General features: G+C 49.1%; 2 protein-coding genes across 4 annotated transcripts in view; one reads left to right on the top strand and one right to left on the bottom strand.

Moving 5' to 3' along the window:
• Window positions 1-530: 530 nt before the first annotated feature.
• Window positions 531-4,240, top strand: Tppp3 (tubulin polymerization promoting protein family member 3). Its single transcript, XM_076839511.2, has 4 exons — window positions 531-756; window positions 3,096-3,289; window positions 3,403-3,556; window positions 3,698-4,240. Exons 2-4 carry the CDS (start codon window positions 3,102-3,104, stop codon window positions 3,884-3,886), a joined length of 531 nt encoding a protein of 176 aa, XP_076695626.1. The 5' UTR covers window positions 531-756; window positions 3,096-3,101; the 3' UTR covers window positions 3,887-4,240.
• Window positions 4,241-8,542: 4,302 nt separating this feature from the next.
• The window catches only part of Lrrc36 (leucine rich repeat containing 36), a 63,914-nt gene continuing 62,084 nt past the window's right edge, over window positions 8,543-10,372 (bottom strand). For all 3 annotated transcript variants that reach the window (XM_076837836.1, XM_076837834.1, XM_076837835.1), the window contains exon 14: window positions 8,543-8,823. In XM_076837836.1, the coding sequence (XP_076693951.1) occupies window positions 8,598-8,823 (226 nt within the window). In that variant the 3' untranslated portion in view covers window positions 8,543-8,597. The remainder of the gene's footprint in view (window positions 8,824-10,372) is intronic.

Below are 10,372 nucleotides of genomic sequence, written 5' to 3'. Positions count from 1 at the left end.
AGGAGGCGGCCGACTCCGGAGAACCAAGAGCTTTCTCCCCGTGGCCGGATCTTGGGCCGAGCATGGCATTCTAGGGCAGGGCAAACGTGATCCGCTCATTATCGTTTTCCTCGGTGCTCTATAAACTGGACCCTACCCGGGAGAAGACGGAGTTGTGACGGGGATGCCACACATTAAGTGAATAGCTGTGATCTTGAGTCAGCAGTAGACTCCTGTCACCGAGGGAAGGGGAACTTCCTATTGTTTGCCCCACCCTGCTACAGCTCTCAAACGGCCTCGAGTTGTCGCTCTGCAGAGCTGGATCTCCAATGGATGTTGGGGGCCTGTTTGAACTTTGGGCGGAGCTCAGGATAGGGGGCTGTTTTCCTATTAAGGGGAGTATTGGAGGACGTCCAGAAGTACAGATGACTGCTCTTGGCTCGCGAAGATCGCGGAGCTGTGGGGGAGGGGAGGAGAAGGCTGTATGGGGAGCTGTGCCTGCGCCCAGCCTGGAGAGCGGATAGGGCGGGGTCTGGTGGGCGGAGCCAGCATGACCTTGGTCACTCTCCCGCCGAGACAGTCTCGGGGGTGGGACTCGCCGTCTCTATGGAGACCGAGAAACAGGGGATAATACTGCGGAGCCGCCCGGGCTGCAGTCCCGCCAGGGAGCCGGCAGGGAGCGGAGCTGCGGAGTCGCCTGGTTTACCGTATCAGTCGGTCCATTCCTGTGTCCTGACCATCTGAAGCGCTGCAGGAGCAGCCAAGAGATAGAAGCCGGTAGGATCCCCGGACGCCGACCACCTTAATCAGTATCCTGCACATAGAGGGGTGGGTGGGAGCGACCTGGAAGGGGTCCCAAATCTGGATGATATAGAGCCCAGTAAACCAGCTGAGCTGCCCTACCCAGGCCCCAAGCGTTCCACCCGCCAGCCCCAACCTCCTTGCTAGGCTGATTGATGACTCCAGCTGTCCCAGCAGGAGCGGAGCGGATGGTAGCCTCAATTCAGGGGCGTGGCTACTCCATCCATGGCCTGCAGACCCCTCTGGCCGCTGCCTGTGACTGTGCTCCACAGCCCTGAGATCACCCAAAATGCATTTTCCCACAGACGGGAGTGAGCACTGGATGCAGGCTCCTCCCAGTTCTTTAGGACAAGCATCATGTGGCACCCAAACTCTCTTGGACATTATTACCCTTGGTAAAACAAGTGCAGAGCTGTAGGCCCCTTCTGGGAGATGGTACCCAGGGAGAGGGAGGGGGAGTGCAGCGCTGACTGGGGATGTCTTCCCAGAGGTTCCCAGAGGTGTAGGATCTCTGGGTGCTCACAGTGCCAGAGACTGCAATTTAGAGATGGTGGTGAGGGTGGTCACCAGGAAGCAGTGGTCAGTGTCAAGGCTAGTGGTGGTGGAAGACAAGGGAGCTGGGCAGAAACACAGTCGGTGATCACCTTTTGTATAAGAGGCAGAGAGTTAAAGATGGTAGCCAAGACTGAGGGTGTGGTCAGGGGGTGGTCTCAACATAGTGCCTGGAAATCTGGAAATTCTAATGTGTGAGATATTCACTGGTGGGCTTCAGACCAGTACTTTGGATGTGTGAACAAAGTGGGGTGCCAAGGGTGTGGTCAGGGGGCCTTGATAAGAATTGTGGGTATGTGAGGGGTTGGGTTGTTGAGTCTTTGGTTAGGGAGGACTCAGGGCTGCAGGGTGTGCGTGGGGATGCTGCATGTGCAGTACAGGTATGTCAGGGAGGCTTCAGTTCAGGGCTGTGTTCAATGAAGGGAGTTTCAGTGCAAGGCTGAGGGTGTGGCCAGGGGATTAGAGTGGAGGGCTATGGGTGTGAAGTGCAGCTAAGGGTATTTCTAGGGGGGTCTCAGTGCAGGTCTAGCATATGTAGGGGGGATGAAAGCTGGGGGAAGGGTCAGGTCTCAATTCCAGGGCAGTGGGTGTGGCTGGAAGAGGCCGCAATGCAGAGCTATGGGTGTGGTCAGGGATCTAAGACCTAGGAGGGCCAGTGGAGTGCATATGGGCTGTGGGAATATGGACTGATGTGGTTGTTCAAGGGTGTGGCAAGGAGACCTCAACGGAGGGCTGAGGTATAGTAAGGGACATGTGCTTCTGTGGAGGGTCACAGTACAAGGCCATGGTCCTACTTACCAGCATGCTTATTTCTTTTAGTTATTCTACAATCCCACTTAAACTGGTCCCCAATTTCATGCTTCTCCTAAATTCCACAGACTGGGAGGTTACAGCCCTAGTGGGTGGCATGGGGCCAGGAAGCCATGGTTGTGCCCTAGGTGCAGGGAGTGCTGGCGTGCCCCACCCGTGGGCCTCAGCTCCCCAGCCCAGCCCAGCCCGGCCCGGCCCAGCCCAGCCCAGCCAAGCAGCACTGGGAGCTTCTCCCTGAGCTGCCCTGACACCATCCTGCCCTTAGCAACATTCTCCAAGCAGCACCACCCTCCCTTAGCAACTGTCTCTAGGCTTCACAAACTGTGGCCAGGCCAGCCCCAAGCTCCCGCTCCCCTCATGTTTTTGTTTAACAGCAAATAGTAACAAGGCTCCGGCTGGGCCAGCTGCACCCCTGCCTATGGCATGTATGTTCTGGCTCCCTTCTCAGGCCTGGGCTGGGTCTTACTAGGTCTTCATGACCCTTACAGAGATATTGTCATTACTAAATACCTGCCCAACCAGTAGCCTGTCCTGTCCCTGACCCACCTTGGCATGAGCTTCCTGGGAGAGGGGCCCTGCTCTGCCATTCTCACTTCCACCCAGGCAGGCCTTGTGCCAGGACCAGACAGAGCCATGGCCCCAGCTGCTATCCTCAGAGTCTTTCTGGACAGTACCACTCTGTTCCCAGCTTGTTGTGGGCATCATGATTTCATCTTCTAAGCTCAGAGCCAGGACTGGCACTAAAGGACAGGACCTTTCTTCTTAGGGCTCTTCCTCTGGGCTCTGCCCTCTGGGCTCCAGGTCCCTCTCCCCAGTCCCAACTCAGGGTCTGTGGCAGAAGTGGTGCCAATTCAGACCTGGGGGGGTTTTTTGACTTAGAGGCAGTGATATCCTGGGTCTTGGGAGGGGGAGGGGCAACATGGCTGGGAGGTGATTGAGGTGGGTCCCCACAGGGTGGCATGGCAGCAAGCACAGATGTAGCTGGGCTGGAGGAGAGCTTCCGCAAGTTCGCCATCCATGGTGACCCCAAGGCCAGCGGGCAAGAGATGAATGGCAAAAACTGGGCCAAGCTGTGCAAGGACTGCAAGGTGGCTGATGGAAAGGCCGTGACAGGGACTGACGTCGACATCGTCTTCTCCAAAGTCAAGTGAGCCCTATGCAGCCCCTGCTTCTTCTGTTCCCAGAAGGTGGAGAATTGGGGGCTGGAACCAGGGAGGTCATTGAGAAGGGGAAAACTAATGGTGCATATGTGCATGACAGGGGAAAGTCTGCTCGGGTTATCAACTATGAGGAATTCAAAAAGGCCTTGGAAGAGCTGGCAACCAAGCGGTTCAAGGGGAAGAGCAAGGAGGAGGCTTTCGATGCCATCTGCCAGTTGGTGGCAGGCAAGGAACCAGCCAACTTGGGTGTCACTGTAAGTGCTCTGCTGGTCTCTGGAGGCCACTGAGGGAGATGGGGGAATCTTGGCTGGGGGTGGGAAGGGAGAAGCCTCTTTCACTAAAGGCATGGCTGCACATGGCTGACTTCTGCCTGCCTGGAAATTTTGTTCAAACAGAAAGCAAAAACAGGGGGTGCTGTGGACCGGCTGACGGATACCAGCAAGTACACGGGCTCCCACAAAGAGCGCTTCGATGAGAGCGGCAAGGGCAAGGGCATTGCTGGACGGCAAGACATCCTGGATGACAGTGGCTATGTGAGTGCCTACAAGAATGCAGGCACCTATGATGCCAAGGTGAAGAAGTGAGGCCAGGGAAGGCGCCCACTGCACCTGCCCCTGCCAGAGGCTCAGGCCTGGGCATAAGGGGCAAATGGAGCAAAGAAGCCCGGTCCCTTTCCTGCTGGACCTGCCACCCAGAGCTTCCTGCCCAGCCCCATGAGGCCAGCCTACCAGCCCTCTGACCCAGACTACTCTGTGTTCCCCTTCCTCCTCCTCTTGCCTCTCCAACTTCTAAGGAAAGTCTGTGCCTATAGCCTCACCCCCCCCAACCTGGTCCCAGGCATGGCTGACTTCTGCCTGCTTGCCTCATATTTAAGCTGCTGCTCTGGCCAAGTGCCTAATTCTTACCCAGACCTCAATAAAGACACCTTTTGTACCAATTGACCTGGTTGGGTACATGATGACATTCACACCCAAGTACTACCCTCAGTATCATCATTCTGCTGCATACACATCCTATGGGGTCTCCCTCCATTCACTGGCAGCCTACCCAGAAAGAGATAGACACAGGAGTCCCCTTCCAAAGAGCCAGACTACCAGAGAGGTCCCTCAGGGAAATGCAAACCCTTTTAACTGGGCCCTGACCCTGAGTCCTGACCTCAAAGCCTGCCTCCCTGCAGTTGCCTAGTATGCAGACTTGGCCCCTCTCCACTTGCACAGCCTGAGGAGGGATGAGATAGCAGACTTGGCCTGGGCCAAGTCTTGGCAGAAACCCTGGGACCAGGCCTCGACTGTAAGCCTACCAACTGGGGCCTACCAAGGCAAATTATTTGGGGATCCATATGAAAATCTCAGATAATCCAGAGCCAGGAGGAACCTTAGAGAGTACATAATTTAACTTCCTCATTTTATAGCCAGGAAAACTGAGGCCCAGAGAAGGAAAGTGTTTCTGCAGATGAGGCCCAACCATGCCTTTTGCCTCATGCCTTTTAACACATCAGGTCCCAATACTGATTTTTAAAAGTAGGGCTGAATGGCTAGTAACAGAGCCTGGCTCTGTGGCAGAGGTAGGAGGTGGGGAGAGGGTGTCCCACAGTGAAGGGTCCTATTCCCTCCCATATATTCACCATTCTGGCTGAATGGGTAGGGCCTCTGGTTCTGAGGGCTCTTGGATGTTTCCAGATCATGAAGTTCTGAGTGTTGGGCCAGAACTATTCCTAAGCCCATGGCTTTGGCACCAACTCTCTTCTTTTCGGCTGTGACAAGAGGACTGATGGTACCTAGGGCCTACCTAGGAGAGGGCAGATCCCAAGGGTTCTAGAAAAGGCTTGAAATGCACATGCTCATAAGCACATGCCCTATTTCTGGTACAATGAAAACGGTGCAATTATTTATTCCCTCATCCCACAGTTTGTTCCTGCTTTAGGTGGCACTGAAATCCCTAGAGCCCAACTACTTTAGGATGGGAGGTGTAGAGAAATAGTGTGTCTCAGACAGAGAAGCTGGAGGTCAAGTGGGAAGCTGAGGGCACGAATTGACACCTGACCTCTGCAGAGCCTTGTCTCCCAGCCAGCAGTAAGCAGCAGGCTCCTCCTCACTGGGCTGTTCACCTTCCCTCCCTCTACCTTTCCCGCTGGCAGGCAGTAGAGGAGTGATCCCTTCTAGCCTTGGGAAATCTGAATTGGAAGTTTTACCACAGTGAGCGTAACAGCAGGGAACCCAACCCCTTCTGGCTTTAACTTACCAAAGTACTCTCATAACAACCTGAATTTACCTGTATTCAAACTGAGTCACCCTCCCAGCTACTTGAACCAGCCTGTATGGAGGGGAGAAGCAACCTGTCCATTCCTATGACTGGCTTGGAGGAACCCAGAGAGAACTGGCTGAGCCCCAAACTCTACCTTGGAGTAAAGCCCTTGTGCTTCTTGAAAAGCTTCATGGAGCCTGGGAGAGATCAAGGCCACTCAGGGCCAGGAAGATCCTTAAAAACCAAATGGGGCTCACAGAATCTGGTGCAGGGCAGCCATTGGTGAACAATAGCACTGCTGCCCTGGCATTGTGTTCTTCCCCCCTCACAGCCTCCTTATGGTGGAAAGCCTTGGGTACCCTTACTAGCAAGGGCAGGCATACAAGGAAGGGAGGGAAGGTTCTATAGGATGGAGAGTTAAAATCTTTCTGAGCTGGACTTTATGGCACATGCTTGTAATCCTAGAGATTCAGAAGGCTGAGGCAGGAGGATTGCAAGTTTGAGACCAGTCTTGGCAATTTAGTGAGACCCCGCCTCAACATAAAAGATAGAAAGGGCTGGGGACACATCTCAATGGTAGAAGCACCACTGAGTTCAATCCCCAGTATTGCAAATTAAAAAAAAAAATAATGCTTCTGTATAGCTAGGGGTAGTGTAGGCCTGTTGGGGTGGCTGTGCCCCTCCTTCTGGGCACAAAACTCTCCAGAGGACTTGGGTGGTAAACTCTTGTTTTTCACTCTCTTCAGGGATTTTTCACCTTCCACGTTGGCTTCAGTTAGCCCCACAGGGCAACAATTCCTTGGCCCTTCTCTTGACAGCCCAATCTTTACCCCTGCCCTCAGGACTGTACCACACAGGGAAAATCAGAACCAGAAATAAATTCCCCAGGAGCAGTCAGCAGCCAGAAGAGGTGCCAGCTTGTGTCAGGGCCAGCTACTTTCTGTGACAAAGGGTAATGATGTAAAAGGTGATTTAGTTTGGATTAGGCTCTTTGCTTCTCCTTAGAGGTGCCCTGAGTAGATTCTGAGTCTGCCATTATCAGATGTTCATCCAGATGCAGGAAAGCCCAGGGCAGTAGAAAGAAGTGTATTATTTCCCCTCTAAGGGTCTGACTAGCAGGTTGGCCTATGCCTGGCCTAAGTCCCTGAAATGTGACAACACAGGGCTGTGAAGTCAATAGACAATGCTCTCCTTCCTGGGCAAGGCTTAGGCTCTTTTTTTTTTTTTTTAGAATTTTTTTTAAAAAAATATTTATTCTTTTTAGTTTTCGGTGGACACAACATCTTTGTTTGTATGTGGTGCTGAGGATTGAACCCGGGCTGCACGCATGCCAGGCAAGCGCGCTACGGCTTGAGCCACATTCCCAGCCCCGGCTTAGGCTCTTTGATAGTTTCTCAATGGGACAAGGACAGGCCCAGAAAAGTGGCAGGGTGGGGAAAAGAGGCTCTTTTGTCATTTCCACAGAGCACAAACTCACACTAGTTCCCTTGGAGCACACAGTTCAAAGATATGTACAGCTCCTCTGTACAGCTGCCTCTTGGGAAGCCATGTACAATCTGGAGATCTGTAGATTTTATTTACAACTAGGAAATGTGTGATCTTCATGTCTCATTAGTATGGCAATAAGCCTCCTTCCCTGCACAGCACCAGAGTCCAAGCACAAAAGATTATCTAATCCTTCCACGCACCTCTTTCTCTGATGTGGCCCTGAAGGTGAAGAGAAGTATAACATGGCATTAAGTTGACAGTCATTCACCCTATACCCTTCTCTGAAAACATAAGCTACTTGGGAGAAGTCTGAAGCAGAAATATAACTTGAACCATTTTCCCCATTGAGGTTTTAAATGCCTAATGGATCAGAATTAAAGAAATACAGTATACTTGTATGTGAAATGGACACTGAGCCCATGCTGGCACACTCAGAAGCTGTGTCTCTGTTATCTAGTTCCTCTGGGGCTCTTCCTTGTGCCACATCATTGCCAATCCATTCTTCTCACAGAGAAAGCCTCACTCAAGACCCTACTCCTGGGCCTCTCTAATCTAAAATCTTCCAGGAGCTACATGACCTCACTCCTGCTACCTTCTTCTTGCCCCTTTCCTTCAAGGCCTGTGTATGTACTACTTCTCTGCAGCTTCTCTCATTGCTTTTGCTCTTGGCCCTATGCTTTACCTAGTCTAGAAACTTCTTATTAATCCCAGGTACCTTTTACTTATTCTGAGGTCTCAGTTGAATGTCCTCTGAGGACATATTCCTAACATTACATTTCCTAGGCTCTGACTCATTGCCACTTTTACACTCTCATGGAATCATGTCCCACCTCGGACTCTGCCCCAGAATCCCTCTGAGTGCTCCAGACTCTGCACTCCTGAGGTGCTGCATCCCTTCATTCTGCTCCCCTCCTACTCTTCTGTCAGCTCCCACTCACACACTAATCCTGGCCATGGCCTTCCCCATGCTGGGATTCCTTACTCTCTTTCTCTGGGGCATCTTTCTCTTCAGGGATTTTGCATAGACCTGTTTGGTCCTAATTCAAAGTTTCAAGTTCCAGAATTGTTTCAAGTTAATTTAAAATACATAATTTTGACTATGCATTACCAAAAAGAAATACCTTAATGCTGTCCCCAGACCAGCATGAGTTTGTGTTTTATTCCTGATTAAACAAATCATGGGCTACTCCAGAGCCAACAAACTCCAAATGTGTTTGGTGAATCCATTAATATAGAGTCTCTAAAATTTCTTTTAGCACAAAATATATTTGATGGATGTTCTTTTGTGACTTTCTACTACACAGTATCAAATGACACTGGGGGAAGTGTCCAGTGTTTTTTCCTTTTTGACATTTTCAGTCAAATGCCTCTGTGTGACATGATGCAATTTCTGTGGGCAGAAGGAAAAAAATGATTCAAGGGGAGGACATAGAGAAATAAAAAGAAGGGACAATACAATGTAATCAGAATAAGCTTTTTTTTTTTTTTTAATATTTTGCTGGTGGCAAAGACATTGCAAGCCCTCCATGGATATGTGAGAGTAGACAGTGAAGGTGTTCAGTGCTAGCTCCACAAATTAGGATCTGGGACAGTTTCTGAGATGCTTTGTGTTAGATACTGACCCGTGTCATGTGCCACTGGTGAGGAAGAAGACAATGTGCTTTTCCCAAAGGGCGATGATGTCCCCAGATGATGACTTTTTTCAGGAGGCAGGAGTGCTTTCCCGGAATAACCTTTTTGCTCTTTATTCAGCTGTTGCAGCAGATACTCATTAGTTACCACCAGGGATCTGAGACCCAGAGGGGGAAAGACAGTCATGAAATCACAAAAGCAAAGTAGATGCCATTTGGGTCTGAAATGTGTGCTAAAGATAAATGTAAAATGAAGTATCATCTTTCAACAGAACTGTCAAATTTGTAAGTGGGTTATTTTAAAAGCAAATGTACAGTTTCTTCATTACATTTCTGATTGTGTTCCAGACTGACTAAAGCAATAATATATTTCACATTTTATAGAGTGGCTTTTATACTGTTTTCAAAACAACTTTCTTGATGAGGTAAGTAGGACACTGGCTCCTGATCAGGCCTCAATTTCTACGCACTCTCCAAATCATAACTTCTTTTTTTAATCTGTCCTGCCTCTGCAACCAACAATGATGCCATCCTGTATTCCTGAACCCTGTATTATCAAGTAATGTTGAAAGTCATCCACACACTGGCAAAGGAAAAAAAAAAGGTATATACACAAAGCTGTTCATTACAGTACTATTTTGTTTGCTTTTATTTTTGGTGCTGGGAGTTGAACACAGGGCCTCAAATAACTAAGTACACACTCCACTACTGATCCATACCTCCAGCCCCGATGGTACTATTTTTTAACAGCCAAACATGGCTAACCAAAATATCCACACACATTACTAGATGACAGTCAAATAAACTACAACCACACACTAGAGTACTATGCAGCTATACAAAGGAATGAAAACGAGCTCCATAGACTACTGTAAACTTATTTCTAAGATAAAAATGTTAAAGCAATATTATGCTTCTTTTTATATAATTAAGGGGGAGGAATACAAATGCTACCATCCACAATAAAATGCCAGTGGGAGGAAAGGAAAGGATAGAGGAGACAGAAAAGGGATCTAGATTTTTCTGAATTTATATTATTTTATAGATTTGATTTTTGGGGCCACATAGAAATATTTTACATAATTATGCAAATAAGATTAAATCAAAAAAATTCCCTATGAATCAAAAACAAAATGAAATAAGTGAACTTGTACACTGAGTTAATGGGACCAATACACAGAAAAATTGTTTCAAGTTAATTTCAAGTTAATTTTGACTATACATACCCCAAAAGAGATACCCTAATGCTCTCAAAATGTAGTTCCCAGATCAGCAGCAACAGTATCACCTAAAAACTTACTGGAAATGCATATTCTTGGTTCCCAACCCACATATGAATGCATATAATGAAAAAAAATCTATCCAGAAGTGGGAGGGTTAATCCTCTGGATATGAAGCTATTTCAACAAAAGAGTGATAAAGCTTGGAGCTGAAGATTTGGGATTGGGGTGCTTGTATTTAAATGTCATTGAAAGTCCTAGAAGAGGTAGACTGGTAAATAGAGACTTCAAGGGCTTCCCTAGAGCTGCCAAGCCAGTGGCCTTGAGGTCTTCTCAGGTGTTTCTTGGTCTGCATCCAAGGGTACTCTTCTGTGAAGATGCTGACACTTTTGAGTGCTTCTGAAGAAGACACATACTTTGGATTCTTTCCCTATCACTCTCTACTGAGTGCTCTTGATGCATCTTTTGTGACCAATAGCAGGAAGGC

Source organism: Callospermophilus lateralis, chromosome 18, assembly GCF_048772815.1.
Source record: "Callospermophilus lateralis isolate mCalLat2 chromosome 18, mCalLat2.hap1, whole genome shotgun sequence".
Classification (NCBI taxonomy): domain Eukaryota; kingdom Metazoa; phylum Chordata; class Mammalia; order Rodentia; family Sciuridae; genus Callospermophilus; species Callospermophilus lateralis.
The sequence above is the reverse complement of the archived record's forward strand: the minus strand, read 5'-3'. Positions and strand labels throughout refer to the sequence as shown.

Coding starts and splice junctions, on each gene's coding strand:
- Tppp3 (XM_076839511.2), top strand. CDS start 3,102: ATGGCAGCAAGCACAGATGTAGCTGGGCTGGAGGAGAGCTTCCGCAAG. Junction 3,290..3,402: donor ATCGTCTTCTCCAAAGTCAA/GTGAGCCCTATG, acceptor TGTGCATGACAG/GGGAAAGTCTGCTCGGGTTA. Junction 3,557..3,697: donor CAGCCAACTTGGGTGTCACT/GTAAGTGCTCTG, acceptor TTGTTCAAACAG/AAAGCAAAAACAGGGGGTGC.